The 19,771-nt window shown below is 36.3% G+C and overlaps 1 protein-coding gene across 6 annotated transcripts in view; it reads right to left on the bottom strand.

Annotated features, from left to right (window-relative positions):
- Positions 1-19,771, bottom strand: part of RBFOX1 (RNA binding fox-1 homolog 1) — a 602,126-nt gene that overhangs the window by 15,483 nt on the left and 566,872 nt on the right. For 2 of the 6 annotated variants that reach the window (XM_075830075.1, XM_075830076.1), the window contains exon 11: positions 11,113-11,165. The exons of the other annotated variants lie outside the window; for them this stretch is intronic. In XM_075830075.1, the coding sequence (XP_075686190.1) occupies positions 11,113-11,165 (53 nt within the window). The remainder of the gene's footprint in view (positions 1-11,112; positions 11,166-19,771) is intronic. 6 annotated transcript variants of the gene reach the window in all.

Raw genomic sequence — 19,771 nt, 5'->3', positions numbered from 1 at the left:
GTTGTTCTCATACATCCACCTACATTATTTTTATGTCATAAATCATATTGCTACAACACTAAAATTGGCCCCAAATGAATTATTTTACCACATATAGACCAAATGTTTTACCTTGGAAACTCTACCTGTACATTTTGAATGGGAGCCAACACTTTAAATGAGTGTAGAGAAGTAATCACACTCCTCTGTATACTGAAGTACAAGAGGTAATCCAGCTCAAGACAGTGATAAATATTATCCAAGATACTGTTCTTGGAAGATGTCCAATTACTAAAATGCACTTTCATTCTCTCATCTCACAGCTAATATTGTAACAGCTTGTAAGTGCATCTCACCAAAACATATGTAATATATAGCTAAATTCTTGAAGGCTACCATTGAAATAAAACAACATGGGGTCCCATAATCAGAGATAATTCAAAAAGATTTACAAAATCAAAATTGTTGAAGAATCCAATCTTATATTTTTGCAGTATTTATTTTTACTCCATACATATCCAAAAATTCTTCAAGGTTGTGCAAATGTTCTCATTTTAATTGTATTGCTAGTCAACCGTGTAAATAGATATAGTGATAAGTGTAAAATACTACTTATATATGTTACAAAAAATCAGGACATTCATACTAAGTAATCAGGTATTCTATTCTTCTGTATGAAATGTGATATGGAATGGATTATCTATATTTCTTATAGTCAAGTTAATTACAATTCTGCAAATAAAAATCTTTAATGCTGTTTTTATGGGTCTGTTCACATTTATATTACTAAATCTGATGAGCAGCTAGTCAATAGTCAGAAATAATCAGTTTTGCCCATATTTTTCTATTGAACTGAAGTATTAGATCTCATTATTTTGAATTAAAGTTCCCAGTCATCTACTTTTACTACCTAAATACATAATTTCCTAAGCTATCATGGTATGTGCCACTATCCTGCCATAGTGTTCTTTGCCGACTACTGCTAACAATTTTTGCTTTGTCTAAATGAAGTTTGTATTTAACCCCTTAATGACCGCCGATAAGCCTTTTCATGGCGGTCATTAATGGGCTTTATTCTACAGCGCCGCTATTCTACGGCGCTGCATTAGAATAAAGTAAACAGAGCAGGGAGCTGTGAAATCTCCCTGCTCTCGGCTGCCAGAGGCAGTTGAGGGCTGGCGGCGTCCCTGCTCGACCGGGTGAGATTGATATAATTATCGATCTCACCCGTTTAACCCCTCAGATGCGGTGCTCAATAGCGTGCACCGCATCTGAGTGGTTTTGGAGCGAGGGAGGGAGCTCCCTCTCTCTCCCACCGACACCCGGCGATAAGATCGCCGAGTATCTGTTTCTCCGATGGCAGCCGGGGTCCTAATAAAGGCCCCTACGTCTGCCTGTCATGAATGCCTGCTAGGTCATGCCGCAGGCATGACCTAGCAGATGCCTGTCCGTTTTAAACGGACAGGCAGTAATACACTGCAATACAAAAGTATTGCAGTGTATTATAACATCGATCGGATGATCGCATATGAAAGTCCCCTAGTAGGACAAGTAAAAAAAAAAGTTGAATAAAGTTAATAAAAAAAAATGTCCAAAAAAAATAAATGAAAAAGCCACTTTTTCCCCTTACAAAATGCTTTACTATTAAAAAACACAAAGCAAAAAAGTTACACATATTTGGTATTGCCGTGTCCGTAATGACCCCGACTATAAAGCTGTTACATTATTTAACCCGCACGGTGAACGCTGTAAAAAATAAAATAAAAAACAATGGAAAATTTGCTGTTTTCTGTTAATCCTGACTTAAAAAAATGTGATAAAAAGTGATCAAAAAGTCGAATCTACTCTCAAATGGTACCAATAAAAACTACATGTCGTCCCGCAAAAAATAATACAACTGCATCGGCGGAACAATAAATTAGTTATGACTCTTCAAATATGGAGACGCAAGAACAAATAATTTTGAAAAAAACGTTTTTTTACTGTGTAAGTAGTAAAACATACAAAATCGATACAAATTTGGTATCTTTGCAATCGTAATAACCCACTGAATAAAGTTACTGTGTTATTTATACCACACGGTAAATGACGTAGGTTTAGGGCGCAAAAAAAGAGTGGTGAAATTTCAGGTTTTCTTCTATCCCCCCCAAAAAAAGTTAATAAAAGTTAATGAATAAATTATATGTACCCAAAAATGGTGCTATTAAAAAGTACAACTTGTCCCGCAAAAAACAAGACCTTATACAGCTATGTCAACGCAAAAATAAAAAAGTTATAGCTCTTCGAAAGGGACGATGGAAAAACGTAAAAAATGGCTTGGTCATTAGGGCCCAGAATGCAAGCAGGGGGAAGGGGTTAATAAACGTAAAATGCTATTGTAATGTTGAATACTGTATATAAGTATTAATACAAGAAGAAAAACAGTATTTGGCTATGTTTACAGTAAAGACATGGATTCTTTTTATAGCTGATTCCATGATGCTATGCCCGATCCATCATACGACAGTCTCAAATAAAGACCAACTGACTCCCTTGACTTATAATAATAATCAGGATTCTGTTGAGGTTTGCGTTACCTCGACAGCATGGTTAGTGCTGCATGCTGCGCTATTCTCTATTTCAAATGTGATAGAGCCCCCTGAGAGATTCCCGCAACGGAGACACTTAATACCCATGTGAACAGCGCCTTACACTATTTCATTTGCTGAAACCAAAACATGAAATGAATGTCCAGGGTGTCCAGAAGAGATGATATTAATATTATATACAGATATAATATTTAAGAGCTAAAAACAGGAATAGTATTATTGGAGTAGGTATAGGGGGTGCAAAGTTAAAAGTTCTAACTATATGTAAGAATAGTAGCACTATTTGTTTGATGGGTGGTAAGGAGGCATAATACTGTAACTTGTTATATTAACTGCACTTTGATGTAATGTAAGCTAAGAATGTTTTATTTTTATTTAATTTTTTATTTTGACTGTATATAGCGAATATATAGATGTAATCAAATATGGCAGGACATAAAGTTGTTATAAGTTTTGCATAAGGGCCGAAGAGATTCAAACTTCAGAATGTGAGAAGCTGATATTTTGTTGTATCCCTCCGTGGAGGGAGGAGCAGGATTTCTATGAATCAGGAAGGCTATGACAGTACAGTCATAATGTGAAACCAGGTAAATGACCACTAGGCACATGGGATTATGCATTAGCAAGTGTTAGATTAAAAGGGTTTTAAATAGAAGTCAGTGTGGTGATCAGCCGATTGTCTCATGCCGAATATCTCTAACCTTTAGTGATCAGAGGTCACCATCAGGAAAACTACATCTGGCCATACATTTCATGTATCAAATGAATAGCCGACCATGTAATGCAGCAGCTCACCCTTCTGTCTCATTAACGGCCATCCTGTACAAGGAACCCCTTCTTTAACGTACACTACCCTAGAATTTCATAGAAGTAGATATTGGTAGTAGATATGGCCCTCAAGTAGAAAGTACTCATCCGAGTTTGCTTTAAGGTATTTCTGTTGTATCGTGTTATTTGGTTAGGTTTTATTACAACATAAAGACAGCGTTGAAATTTACTAGAAATCAATTTATTTGTTCGAGCTGACCTTCACCTTCTAAAGTGGGTGCTTTGTTATGATTAATATTTGCTATTTCATAGAGAAAATAGAACGGGTCAGTTTATTCTCCAAACACAAAGCTGATTTTTAAAGCTGATTTAAAAAAAGTCTCACCTATGCTTGACATTGACATTTAAGGGCTTGAAAGGTTAGGATTGTTCACTAGCAATCCTTTAGTATTTTAATATAGCACAGCAAGTAAAGATTTCCAGACTGCTGTTTTGGTATCTGCAAATTGCAAAAATGTTTACTACCTTACAAAAATAAAATGTATTAGACTTCATAAAAAAAATAATCACAATTACCTTATATTACTACTATAATACAAATCAAAGATTCCATTGACATTTCTGCACACAATCTTTGTATAAACATCCTATTTTAATGTTAGAACCTAACAGAGATAATGGACGCTACGTATACACTACTTATGTATTTCTGCGGCAGTCTGTCACAGATCACTTTGTAGGAAATTCCTTCTCCTGTATCAGTCACTGATTGTCTGACATGTAATGTTCCCTTTCTCTTTAAAAAAAAATAGAATTTTCAGCAGCTGTAGTGTGTTTTATACAGTACTGTGCCTTAGCTGCAGAACAACGTAATACATTCCTCAGGTTCGGCAGACCTTTTTGAAAACGATCAGAAGGGTTTCATATTAGACATTGGTGGACAGGAATCCCCCTTAATGTTCAAAAAGAGGTTCTGCAGCAGTTGACATGTGTATTGTAAAGTATAATATACCACCCACTATCAATTTTTAAGAATCTTTGCAGTCACCTCACAGTTTAGTAAGCTTTCTTGTGTTGTATATTATGTTAGGAGCAAAATAAAACATGCCAAAATTTAGTCAATCAGAATGGGTTGTCCACCTTTGAGTGACTCCCTAAAAAGAGCCACAACTAATCTGTTCTACTGATCGCAAATAGATCTTTATATAAAATAATGAATCTAATAATAATAATAATATAAAAAAAATAGTGGGCCAAATTTCCATCCAAATCACTGAAGAAGGAAAACATGTTAATGAGCAGTTTCTATAAAATCATAAAATGGTTCCAAACTCATAAAATTCTATATAGTCTTTAAATATACTATTCAGCTGTTTCTTCTACACAGGTAACAGATAGTGGGCAACATCAACCAAAGGTCAACACTACAGTGCCCATATGATTATTGCCCAGCTGTTCATTGGACATGAATGGCTTATATATGTGCACTGTAATGCAATTATATCCTTTATCTGTTTCTACTATTTTACTGCTCAGCTGTTTTTCTTACACAAGTAGCATATACTGAGTGACAACCACTAATGCTCAACAATGCAGTGTCCATATGGGTTACCGGGTTGGGTCGAGGCATAGGTGGAGTAGGGCGCAATTGAAAGATCAGTTAGGGCACAATTTATGTATTAAAAAAAGGATTTATTTTGCTTTCAATTTTTTACATTCAATGCTTTCCTGTGTGGAGAAGAACACTAAGGATTAGTGAGGAAAGGCGCAACAGGGGACAATTACATAAATTAATCAATGTGGGTGAATTCTCAAGTCACCATTTTCGGTACCAGCAGAGCTTGTTCTGCCCCTAATGGGTTGCCACTGGGCCTGAATGGCTAATAAATCTAAATTGCTTTGCTTTTGGAGCCCTTCTCTGTTCCCATTCTCCTATTACGCAGCTGTTTCTCTTACACAAGAAACAAATAGTGGTTGATAACCACTAATGGTGAACATTTATGGCCCATATGGGTTGTTGCCCAGCTGTCCATTAAGCCTGAATGATTTCGACATCTACATTTCTTTCCATTATATCCCTTCTCTGCTTTTATCCTCTTACTGCTCAGCCTGTATCCTTACACATGGAGAATTTTAGCTTTCTATTCATTAACCACAAAGAACTTTAGGTTATTCCTATATTCCTATAGGCTCGGTGAAAATAGGGAAGTGCTGTAGTGCATGAAATTATTGGAGGACACAGAAAAACAGAAAATGTAAATGGTAAGATGAATGAATACATTTAATTAAAACATAATGCTGTAGCTGTAGTCTATGAAGGATCCTGGAATAGCTCCTTAATAAAACATATAATATATTTACCAAACTATATTCATGTATATAATTATTTTTTACAAAGATAGATCGGAGGAGTCAATTTAGTATAGCTTTTTTCAGTGTATTGGCATCTCCTGCAAACAGTTTTGTTTTATACTTGCTCTGTATAGTTACGCTGTATGACTATGCACATTAATTATACGGCAGCCTCCTGATTACTGCTCTCTTAGTTTGATATTTTTGAAAATGTCCATCTATACTTAATATCTTGTCATGTTGTCACATTTGACTAGCCATGCGAACTGACCTAGAACCAAAGGAACAGTCAAGACTGTCAAAATGATAACGACAATAATGCCAAAAAAAGGCCAGCTTGCTTTCACTGGGTAAAAAAGACAGATTAATCAATGTACCCTACAATAATAACGAAGGGATCCAAGTGTTTATGGATTCTTATCATTTGATACATGTTTCATGTTTTCCATTGACAGCAAGCTTGAATGGGAACAGGGAGAAGGAATTTCATTTTTTTGTTGAGAGATAAACTCCCAGTCACTGTGGCAGTACAATTTTGAGTACTTTTCATGTTATGGCTAATCCTCTTTACGGCTAAATTTGAAAAGGTTTGCAGTGACAGAAGACAGTATGATAGACATGCTTTTGAAGGAAGCACCAGCAAATCAAATGTATGTGAAAGCAGGCAAATAGCAGTAATCCTTTTATTTGGTTCCTATCTTTTTTATGATGACTACATAATCAGTAGCACAACAACTGTATAATTTAGTAACATCTGTCTTAATTGCTATTCCAAGCCTTTCCGAAATTAGGTCAGAACCACAGGCTATATGTGATTTTAAAAGCACAAATAATTAACATTTTATTAGCAGTGCTGGGATATAACCATCTTTGCGCAAAAATAAGAAAAGCCTTTGACTTTTTGAATATTTCTAAAAGAGAAACTTTTGGCACAATGGCATTGGTAATGAGATGCCAAATATAGTAATATGCTTATGCACCTTTGTTTGATTGCAGAATTTGCTGGTATAGAAGTATAGGCATCTCTATGTGCTCTTATTTTCACCAATACATAGAGTTGCTTATTTGTTTAAACTTTATTTTTAATAATAATATTGTCAAGCATAATAAGGATATGAGCAACAGTTATCTCATTATCATCCCAGGCAAGATTACAATGAAAGGTAACACCTCTTTATATAGATAACACAGAATCCACCATTGACAATAGTTGATGGACACAGCTCCCCTACTATCTCTTCCAGCAGCACAGGTCACAGAACATGCCTAGAACATTCTCCCATAGAAGTCAATGGGTGCCCTCCTGTTCACAGGTTCCTAGGGTCCTTAATGGTTACTGTAAAGCATATCTTCAAATGCTGTTTACATCAGCTAAGGCAAGTTAGCTGCCCCCCATAATCATGTACAGAAAATGAAAACAAATCTACAATCAAAAAATAAAAATAGATTAGAAAAGAAAGATTACATTATTCACTGTGCAATAGTAAATATACGTGGTTTTTCGCTTGAGTAATATATGTGTTTCACTGGATAAATACCAATGGGAATTTTTTGGTTAGAGCCTAACCTTTAATGTGAGATTTATGAAAAGAAAGATTACGTTTCACTGGTTTTAATTTGGAAAAAAACAATAAGTGATACTTTCCGTTTAACCCTATGCTTAAACCAACTAGTCAGGATATATAGGATGTAGCATGTCATTTGAATTTCTAAATGAAAGATTTCTGGGAAACTGTACAGGAATTATTCTAACATACACACAAATTAAGTGTGAGATTTCATGTGACTCATACACTGGCAGGTCACTGTGATAGCTAAAGCAGATATCCCTGGAAGAGCTGGCAATGGTTCAGGGGTGCAATTGCCTTTTGGACCACTTTTCTTTTTACAGATGAAAAATGTCAGTGATGGAACTACACTGATCTGAACAGATATGTCAGGCAGTAACAATTATGGTCATGAAATAAAATTCTAGAATAGTTTGTTCTGACAATCGAACTAAATATTAATACTTATAATAGAATGTATACATATATAACGTAATATCTGTGCACTGACTAAATGTTAGCTGTTTTAAACTATTGTATAAAATTGGATACTGATGATCTAAATAGTGATATTTCAAGGAGAGATCTCTGCCCACTTGCATCAAGATCCAAAAACAGAATTAGATACCAAGCAATCACCTGGCAATAGAAAAGCAATCACCTGGCAAAACTACCCAATAAAGGCATTTATGTCCAGAATCAAAAAGAGAACACCATAAAAACAAGAATAAAGTTTAAAAAAAAGCTAAGTAACAACAAATAATGTCAACAATGTAACTGATGTTTATAGAACCAGATTAAAGGGGTTATCCAGGAAAAATAATTGATGACCTATCCGTAGGACAAGCCATTAATATGTGATCGGTAAGAGTTGTGCCTGGTTAAATGTTGAAAGGGTCATGGCGCTCACTGGAGCTCTACAGCCTGTTCAAAATGTTATCACACATTAATGGCCCAAGATAGGGCAATAATGTTTTTTTTGTCCCAGAAAACACCCTTAAATCCAAAGAGAAAAATGGAAGCTCAACCTAGAAACCATGAGTGGTAGTACTACCAGGGTAAAAGAATTACTGGACAAAACTGATATGATATATTCATTAAAAGGAACAAAAAGTGCCTAGCGTTATCACATATATAGTGGTATTGAGATATAATTTTTTTATTGTTTATTAGAAATTGCTAATTTATAGTATGCGAGCGAAGGGCAAAAAAGAAAATTGTAGCCTACACCTGTGACTTCTACCCATTTACCCGCTACACCATTGCAAGTTTCTTATGTGTACTGTATATGTGTGTCCATATATATACAGTATGTATATATATATATATATATATATATATATATATTTACAGTATATTATACATGCATTTCCTTATAGTAAGTTTATATAACTTTGTTTCATCAGTGTAAAAAGCCTTGTAGTATGCAGCTTTTTCAGATGATAGCACAATATATGAGGCTGGAATGTCTTTTTACTTTGAAACAGCATTTCTAAAACATTTTCTCTACACCAATGTAACATTCATGATCCTGAATAATACATGATGAACTTTCACAGGAACAAAGTATCTGTAAGTCCTGATATTTTATTAAAGCATTATAAAGTACAAACTTTCCTTATGATTTACAAATTGTCAAACATTACAGCAAAGAACAAAAAATAAAAAATCTGACAATAAAATATCCTCATTATGAAACATATTTAGTGATACAATAAAAAAAAGTTTGGTTTACAATAGTTTTAACCATTGTTCCCCAAACAGCGGCTGTGGAGCCACATATGGCTCCCAAGTTCCCTGCATGTGGCTATCTAATTGTTGGTGGCGCCAGATACTATTGTGCACTACTGGAACTTCATAGCATTAGTCAGATAACACTGGGTTAAGAGTCATATACTGTAACTTGGTCTCTTTAATAGGCTTTATTCAGTGTTGCTCAATACCACGTGTCATATTGAAAATCAGTTTACAACCTTCTAAAAATCGTGGACCTCTGGTTTTAACTATAAACTCCATTATTGAGGCCATAAAGAAACACCGGTATGTACCTGGACAGGCACACATTCATGTATAAGTGTAATAAAAGGTATGTGTCAAAAATACAATTTCCTTTGGAAATTGAATAGGTTTGGACAGAAAAGGGAGTAGTTAACTAAATAATTTCCACTTTTTTACTTAAAGGATATCCAAATTAAGTAATTTACTGTAAGATGTTTCTTTATAAAAGCAATATGTTATAATTGTTCAGGGTGCAATCATATTTTGCCTAGCACATCTGCAAACAGATATATTTCTACAGCACTCCTTTGACCCAAACAGGATAATCTGTACATTAATTGACTTGCAAGTGAATGAAGACATGTTCAACATAGTGAATTATATATGTTATGCCCAATATATAATAGAAAACTAGAAATGTAAAGGTGATTCCATTTCAGCAAGTGAGTTCTAATTAGATATAACATAGTAACTGATAAGGTAAAGCCATGTAGTGCATATAGTTGCCATTCAGAGACATTCAGAACCTGGGAAGTTAGGCAACGAGGCAATGTCACTGCCCCCCCCCCCTACACAGATAGGATAAATGTGGCAATGTGGCCTCTATCTTTTTGTTCCACTGAAAGTGGTAATCTTAAATTAAGTGATGTCTTTGTGTTTAGTAGTGATGTCTATAGTCCTAACAATGGTATCCCTGGCACCCCTAGTCCACACCTTACAGATATCACATAGAAAATTAGATAATTATCATTGTTTAAAAAAAAATAATAATTGGTTCCTCATTGAAATTTCATGTGTCCTAAAATGATAAAATCATTTCTATATAACATCATCCCATTGATACATCTAATTTTGAAGAAATGTAATCAATTTGTTCATCAACACAAAGAATGCACTGGTTTTGCAAACATAACTTACAATTTTCATTAGTCTATTACTTTATCATATTCTGTTAGCTCATGAATATAATCTGAGTCTCATAAAGGGTCATAAATAGAGATGAGAGAATTTCCTGAAATTTGATTTGGGTCCGATTCGATTGAGTCGACCGGCCGATTTGGTCTAAATAAATTTGTCATGATTCGCAAGTGCCCTGATTGCCCTGAAAACTTGTGTCTGCTCTCCGATGTCTTCTAAAACTGTATCTAACCCCTTTCAAGTTTTTTAGCGCCAAGCCTGCATTAGAAATATCATCCACCTATACCCCTCATGATACCCCACAGTGCCAACAACACAAATAATGTATGATGTTTTTCCCCAAAAAAATCTATCACTGCAGTATTTCCAAATGTCTTTATAGTATTGACATGCACTTTTAAAGAAAGTATCTACAGCTAAAGTAATATACCCAAAGTGAATGTGTGTTTTCAGAACAGAGGACCAAGGAATCATGCATAAGTGAATGAGAAACATGCAATTCTCAATACATTGATGTGATATCAAACCAAAATCTATATATCCACAAGAACTCAAACTGATGTAGATGTATTTGAGAACACACAGTGGAAACAGTATGATATACTCTCTGTATAGATGTATGGATACTATCTATCTAATCATATACTTGACCAGCAGATAACCTTTACTATGTGCTTTAGGAATATGGCAATATATTACTTCTCCTCGCATATTCTCAATTCAAGATTCCGCAGCTTTAGATCAATGTGACAAATAAAACCAAAGCTGCAAATAAAGTATTACAGTCAGCAAAATTGTGTAATGCTCATAATAGAGCGGAGCCCACAGGCTACTGATACATTGGTGAAACCAAGATTGATAGCCTGATTCTAACAGAGCATTCTAGAGTGATTAACTGCAGTTTGTGTAAAAAGGATATTGAGACCTGGACGGATGCATCAAGAAGTATCAATGGTTGTTACCTGAAGAGGAGTTACAAGAAATTTCATCTGCTGCAACGAAGACGAATTGATTTCTGTAAAAGAAGATAAAATTCACAATACTGCTTGCTGACTAGAAAATGTAGTAGCTGCCAGTTGACTTGATATGTATAGATGGGACATAGGGTAGGAATTTAATTTTAATGAATGTGGAAGGAACACATGTTGACAGATTTTAGATCTACAGAATTCATAAGTGTTGTCATGAAGAATGGTTACAGGGTATTATGACGTTGAATATGAATGATGGACAATTCTATCACAAAGTGCTTCAAGGCTACAGATTGTTCAAACTAAGAAATATGTTTTTGTAAGTGTAAACCCAAAGCCTGTGTTTCTGGTTGTGATTTATAGAAGGTGTTATATGATATGACTGATTTGAACACTGTGTCCTATGGTGCTTGAATTACTGTTATTTCGAACTAGTAACTGCATGAAAGATAGACTTTACACCTGCAGAAGGTATCTATAAAATAGCAAATATGCAATAAAATCATATATATTCCAGCAGCATTTCACTACATGACTGTTTATGAACAATAATACAGTGTGGTAACTAAAATAACAATGATTGAGTCGCCTCCAGAGTGAATGCCTATCAATTATAGATGAAGGAATTTACTTAAAACAAATGGTGCCATGAAGCACTGGTTACAAAGCATATGAAGAATATCAAAGTTATTCAAAAGATTCCATAGGCCTGAGGGGTAGGTACATGTTACTGGGATTCAAAGAACACCAAAGAAAAAATCAGTGTTACTTTAAAGAGGCTCTGTCACCACATTATAAGTGGCCTATCTCCTACATAATCTGATCGGCGCTGTAATGTGGATAACAACAGTGGTTTTTATTTTGAAAAACGTTCATTTTTGAGCAAGTTATGAACAATTTTAGATTTATTCTAATTAGTTCTTAATGACCAACTGGGCGTTTTTTTACTTTTTACCAAGTGGGCGTTGTAAAAAGAAGTGTATGACGCTGACCAATTCGTGACCAATCAGCGTCATACACTTCTCTTCATTCCAGCCCAGCTTGTTTCACTGCACAGCGTAATCCTGCGAGATCACGCTGTGATGAGACTTCCTCCCGCTGGTCCTTCACCGGAGCAATGGAAGAATCAACATACATGGTCAAGGACGTTTATCCGAATTTGCAGCGGCTGGAAGCGATGTCTGTTCAGTCTGCCATGGCTCCGATGAAGAACCTGTGGGAGATCACGCTGTGCAGTGAAACGAGCTGGAAATGAATGAAGAGAAGTGTATGACGCTAATGGGTCAGCGTCATACACTACTCTTTGCAATGCCCACTTTGTAAAAAGTTAAAAAATGCCTAGTTAGTCATTAAGAACTAATTAGCATAAATCTAAAATTGTTCATAACTTGCTCAAAAATAATAATTTTTCAAAATAAAAACCACTGTTGTTATCTACATTACAGCGCCTATCAGATTAGGTGGAAGATAGAGCACTTATAAACTGGTGACAGAGCCTCTTTAAAGCTGCAGTATCATTAAGACACGTTCTCTATGAGGTAATATGGGCATCATAGAAGGGGATCTACGCTCAGGACTCATCTCTATGAGCAAGAGCTTCTAGCTGCTAACAGCTTCAGTTGTAAAAGTGAGTCTCAGCTAGAGTGTGGTGTGACAGCTTCAAAGCTGTGTTTCCCATATCTGCTGACAGTACTATGCCAAGTCAGCCCAGAGTTATATATAATAGTCTGGTTGCTAGGGTAGCACTGCCTGAAAGTCACAATATTTACAATGGGTTGTCATGCAGCTTTTCCCTAGCAACTAGCCTGTTTTATGTTACTCAGGTCTTCATTTCAAGCCGGAATTACCACTAAACTGTAGGCAGAGAAGGGACAATGTTGCTCTATTATTTTGCATGTAGTATTTTCAGATTCATGGTAGCTTCTAGAAGGAAACCAAGGGCAACCACCGGACATTCAAAATGTACCTTTACTACCCTGCTCCATCCTAATTGATTTAATGATAATATATTAGAATCGTAGTTCATGCCGCTCCCTGATACGGTATGTTGAGGAGTACTATAAGAAGGTAAAATGGCCTATTGGTATACATTAAAATGTTAAAACCTTATTTTAATACCTTACTCCTCTCCTGAAATATGATTATCCCAAATCATGGTCCATAAGCCTTGCTCCATTCCTGAAACATTCTGGTGACAACATATCTCCTTCTGATACCTGTCAGGTACAGTGCTGTTATAGAGACTATGAGTGGACTCAAATCAACAATAAAAATATCTACTTTCTACCTGGCTTGAAAAGTGACTGGCATGTGGATACATGTGGGAGGATCAATTTATTGGGTGAATTGAATCCATACGAGGTGTTAATGACAACACCTCATCTGCAAAGAGGTCGTCATCAGAACCACCTTCTATGAGTCCACTTTCGAAGTGTTGCATCTCATGACATTCAGAAATCTGACAGTTGTAGATTCTGGCTACATACTGATATTTTTGTTCTTATGTGTTGTGAGGGGCAGTTTGTAGTCAGATTCTGAGCTCCATTTGTTAGATTTTTGATGTGGCACAACTCATTGAAGATGGACTCATCAAAGGTGGTTCTGATATCAATTTTTGTAGTAAAACTCAGCGAATATGAACTTGTAGTTTCAACTTTGGGCCAGTAACTTCAAGCAATTATATCTCAGAATAGAAATGAGATATAAAAACAGTCTTCACATAAAGCAATGTTGACTAAAATACTTATTTTTTCTTATGGTTGACCTCCCTTAAGTAACGCCAAATTCTATTTAGGAATGTTAATTTATGGTCATTATTCCTTAATGTGTAACATCTTAAAAACAGAAAGGTCTGTTTTATGTAAAGTTACTGACAATTTTCCAAACCCTTACCAAAATTGTCCCGGAGCTCCTTTTTTTTATCAATTCATAGAAAACAAACTTCTACCTTACTATTTGCGGAATCAAGTCTATTTTCTTTCCGTTGATAACAAAAGGAGCTGCAGGACAATCTTTTTTATATTGTACTGTGACTGTTTACTGTGAGCAGAAGACTATATTCCCCCTGGCAGTCCCCATATTGACCTCTCAGTTTATCATCTATATTTTTGTTTTGACCCTCACCAAGATTATCTATTTGGATCGGAGATCGAAAGGAAGAATGGTGAGGCATTTCACTATTTCCTAAAGCCACTGCTTACCACATATTTATCTAATTTGTGGGCGTGAACAGTCACAAACACTTTTTAATAAAAGTTAAAAACTATGTGTATCAAAGTAACTAAAAAAAAAAAAAAAGACAGTTTTTGTAGGATTAGTAGCAAGAATTAGTGATTGCATCACAGAGATGTTTTGATGTCCATTAAAGTGAGCTTTTATCAATCCTAATGTCAGGCAGTGCAACACCACTAGATAGAATATGTATGTATAGAGATATTTTATGCACGTTTTGCTGATAAATATGCCACTTGTGTATACAAGTACTTTTGAAGAGATTCCTTTGGTTAATTGACTGATGGGAGCAATACTATGATTGCATATATAAATAAAAACTCTGTATGATATTAGGCTCTTTTATGCACCTGTAATTGGCATGAATAAATAGTGATATTTTTGCAATGAAGATGCCATGGTCCACTCTGTTACTCCCAATTATGTGGCTGGGAAGGAAACATCCCGCTCACGATGGCGTGCACGACAAGGAAGGATTTGCTGTTCCTAAACTCCTATATGCTGGCCTTAAAGTGAGCTTCTGCTATTTGTTTAAAATAATTTTTCGCTTTTGGCTATACATATTTCTAATAAAGCTAGATGACAACCAATACACCTGCCGTTAAATCTCTCACATGGATTGTGATTCAGCTTTTCCATGTACCGGTATGGCAACTTTATCTAGAAAAGCATTGATAGGGTGGTGGTAAACATATTCTGAATAAATAGGCATTCTGTAGCTTGCCTTCAGACTAGTGTAGCCAGTGCGCTATTCTTTAGAAATATCTACTGTACTTAAGTGTTTTGGAACAACAGGAACAAGCAGTGCCAAGTGCCTAAACCCAGTAAGTCGGCACATGGAGTTCCTATGGATCCATATTAAAGGCTTGCATGCACTCCATGTGCTGCCATCTGGTGCCTCAGGGAGGCATTGTATTCCCCCCAAGAACAAATGATTTTAGGGAGAGTACTTCTGTAAAACAGCATGTCGTTTTTATGAAAAATATACTGTGACCTTTTGTAAAGAATTGGAGGCACTCAAACGTACTGTATAGGCTTATTACATTACTGTACAACATGGATCCATAATACGGTCATAAAGCCTAGCAGAACTTTCTGTTTGTGTTTGTTTTTTTTGCCTTGTTTTTGTTTGTTTGTTGGCTTTATGTATTATTTTATACATGCTATTTTTACATATACTATTGCAAAATATGTGTCTTTCTGTGATTGATTCTCTGCAGGAAATGAAATCTGTAATAGTGACTTTTAAAAATTTTAAATCCAATGAAACCAAATCTCAGACCTGATAAATTTTGTGCAAAAAGCTGACAGCCAAACAGACATTAAATGCTTGCAGAAGCAATCCAGGCAAATCTATAAATGTCTTTACAGCCACTAAATGGGTTAAGGCATGCTCATTAACAGTCCAAAACATGCAAACACAAAAGTAATACTCTAGGATAGTTAACATAGCCCAGAGATGTGCTAAACAGTTATCAATACTCCATAAACTACAGATCTTAAATCACCTATAGTGTGCCTGGGCTTATCATTTTACAAGAATTGATAAAATTAATGCATTTCTATATGTTCATAAGAGAATATTACAAAGTACAAAATATTCTAGTTAATAAACATCTATTTGTATTTTTAAGAATAGTTACCATATTGTGTCAAAATACATTTGAAATATGTTGAAATAATGTAATACACATCATATGTAATAGGTCAATGATACATCATAGAAAATAATGCCTAAACGCAAACACATATATCATTCAAACACATTAGTACAAGTACAAGTTCTGAGAGGAGCACACGTCAAATTCCGAAAGTGTGCACACAAGCTTTATAAATAGTGGCCTATACTAAACCACTGTGAACTACCACAAACTTAATTGAAGGAGTATTCGGCACACAAAATGTAGTTTTTAAATTCTTCAGGTTTATTGTATTTGATTCCAGAGGCTTAGTGCGTGCGACGTTTCGGTCAGGAGACCTTCATCAGGCACTATTGGTGTACAAAATTTTACAAGTAAATATATTTGCATCATATAGATGATGACATCCTAGCTCCGTGCCCCTCTGTTGGATAAAGTATGTATCCTCGAAGAGGAAGTCATTAACAGTTAGGATAATAGTTAGTAGATCGAGGCTGAGGTCTACAACCTTTCTTTCTTTATCCGCCTTGATCAGTATTTCCTCGACTGCTAGTAACCCTTTTGAGTGTTCAATAGAAGTGTAGAGACTACAAACATCCAGAGTCACTAGAATGACGTCTGGAGGGAGTTTATCCAGTGTGTGGATTGTTTCTAAGAAGCATCCATTCTTGTTGCAATGGTTTCTTCTATTTACTTCTTGTAATGTATTTTACAGTATATTCTTTCCTTAAATACTGGGACCAGACATACATGGAATCCACAAAGACCATTTTTTCATTAACGTGCTATTTTCAACTTACCGCATTCCGCTCTTCTGAATATATTCAATATGTCGTACTATAAAGGATATTCTTGAACATGATGTGGTGCTGATTCTCTGTACAATCTCTATGATATATTCTGCCGTTTATTACATTATATCTTAGCCTTGAATATGGATATTGTGCCCAGAGCTAGGATGTCATCCATCCATATACATACATCTATATTTATGTATCCTTCTATACCAAAAAATATGTATATCATGTAAATCTCCACGATGTAGGAACTCTGTATGTATTTTGGTGAAATGAATCTGTTCTTACCTTATTTTGTACTTTTATCTTTTTATTTTATTTTGTTTCATTTCTCTTTTCCTTGATGTCATGATATATGATTCTTTATGTATTTATATGATGCAAATATATTTACTTGTAAAATTTTGTACACCAATAGTGCCTGATGAAGGTCTCCTGACCGAAACGCTAAGCACTAAGCCTCTGGCATCAAATACAATAAACTTGAAGAATTTAAAAACTACATTTTGTGTGCCGAATACTCCTTCAAATACGATTGGGTTGGGACCCTATTCGTGCACCTGCCTTGGTCCAGTGCATTCTGAACCACTACCTACCACAAACTTAAGTTAATTGGAAAATAAATTAATCCGTAAAAGTTAATGCTATGGCATGCTACTGGCTTTAATGTCATTTTTGACTATTATCTTGAACATTGGGTTTAGCTAGGGAATATATTACCTATCTGAGCATTAATACACACCGCTTAGTTAACAAAGTATTTAGGTGTTTTTTTTTTTAGATAGTTCAATAATTTAAGTCCATTTTTTTTAAGGAAGGGCTAATGTACTTTAGGTAAAAATGGATTATAAGATCTATCTCAAATTTAAAAGGGTTTTCTGGGACTTTGAAAAGGTCATCAATATCAGATTGGTGTGGTTAGACTTTCAGAACCCCCACCGATCATATGATTGAAGGGGCCGCAGCGCTCCGGCGAGTGTTGCAGACTTTTCATTATTTATCAGGCTCAGCTCCGTACATACACTAATGACTGTGTCTGGCACTGCAGCTCAGTCCCACTCCAATAAACGTGACTGAGCATCAATACTAGGCACAGCTACCACTAAATGTATGGAGCTGTGTCTGGTACACAATGAAGAGGTAGCAGAGCTCCGGATGGCCGAGCCCCTTCAATCAGCCCCTTCAATCAGTCACCAATCTGATATTGATGACCTATCCTAAGAAAAGTAATCAATATCAAAGTCCCAGACAGGGGCATAACTAGGAAAGAATGGGCCCCATAGCAAACTTTTGACTGGCCCCACCCCCTGGCTGCCACACACAGCCCCCTTTGTAGATAGTGTCCCCTTGTAGATTGTGCCATACAGCCCCCTTGTAGATAGTGCCATACAGCCCCCATGTAGACAGTGTTATACAGTCCCCCCTGTAGACAGAGTAACACCTCCCTTGAAGATAGTGCCCCCTCCCACTTGTAGACAATGCCATACAACTCCCTTTGTAGATAGTGCCCCCCAACTCCCCTTGTAGATAGTCGCATACAGCCCCCCTGTAGATAGCGCTGTATAGCCCCCTGTAGATAGCATCATACAGCCCCTGTAGATAGCACCATACAGCCCCCATGTAGATAGTGCCATACAGCCCACTTGTAAATAGTGCCATACAGCCCCTCCTGTAGATAGTGCCATACGGCCCCCTGTAGATAGTGCCATACAGCCCCCCTGTAGATAGCACCCTCCACCTTCCCCTGGAGATACTGCCAATCAGCCCCCCTGTAGATAGTGTCCCCACCTCCTCCTCATAGATAGTGCCCTACAGACCCCATGTAGATAGCGCCTCCCACTGGTAGACAGTGCTAAACAGCCTCCCTGTAGATAGTGCCATAGAGCCCCCCTGTAGATAGCACCATACAACCCCCATACAACTTCTGCAACTTCTATTGCTATGCCACCAGTTCCGGTCCAATTCAGTATGGCTTTTATTGCGGATTTCCCTTTTGCCGAAATAAAAGAAGTTTAGTGACTTAAAGAGGCTCTGTCACCACATTATAAGTGCCCTATCTCCTACATAAGGAGATGGGTGCTATAATGTAGGTGACAGTAATGCTTTTTATTTAGAAAAACAATCTATTTTTACCACTTTAGGAGCGATTTTTAGCTTTATGCTAATGAGTTTCTTAATGCCAAAGTGGGCGTGTTTTTACTTTAGACCAAGTGGGTGTTGTACAGAGGAGTGTATGACGCTGACCAATCAGAGTCATTCACTTCTCTAAATTCATTTACACTACACTAGCGATATAGTTATATCGCTATGTGCAGCCACATACAGAAACACTAACATTACTGCAGTGTCCTGATAATGAATATACATTACCTCCAGCCAGGACGTGATGTGTATTCAGAATCCTGACACTTCTGTAGCGTCTCTGTGAGATTTAAAGTAAGGAAAACGTAATCTCGCGAGATTACGATGTAACCTGTCATTTCAAACAAGATTATGTTTGCCTTGCTGGAATCTTACAGAAAAGAATCATAAGTGACAGGATTCTGAATACACATCACGTCCTGATTGGCGGTAATGTATATTCATTATCAGGACACTGCAGTAATGTTAGTGTTTGTGTATGTGGCTGCACATAGCGATATAACTATATCGCTAGTGCAGTGTAAATTAATGTCGAGAAGTGTATGACGCTGATTGGTCACTGATTGATCCGCGTCATACACTCCTCTGTACAACGCCCACTTGGTCTAAAGTAAAAACACGCCCACTTGGGCATTAAGAAACTCATTAGCATAAAGCTAAATATCGCTCATAAAGTGGTTTAAAATAGATTGTTTTTCTAAATAAAAAGCATTACTGTCACCTACATTATAGTGCCGATCTCCTTATGTAAGAGATAGGGCACTTATAATGTGGTGACAGAGCCTCTTTAACCAGTATGCTGGTGCGCCCGTGGTGATGCTTCCCTGGTCCCTTGTAGGA

Source organism: Rhinoderma darwinii, chromosome 6, assembly GCF_050947455.1.
Source record: "Rhinoderma darwinii isolate aRhiDar2 chromosome 6, aRhiDar2.hap1, whole genome shotgun sequence".
Taxonomy (NCBI): Eukaryota; Metazoa; Chordata; class Amphibia; order Anura; family Rhinodermatidae; genus Rhinoderma; species Rhinoderma darwinii.
Note: the sequence above shows the minus strand (reverse complement) of the source record. Positions and strands in the feature narration are given on the sequence as shown.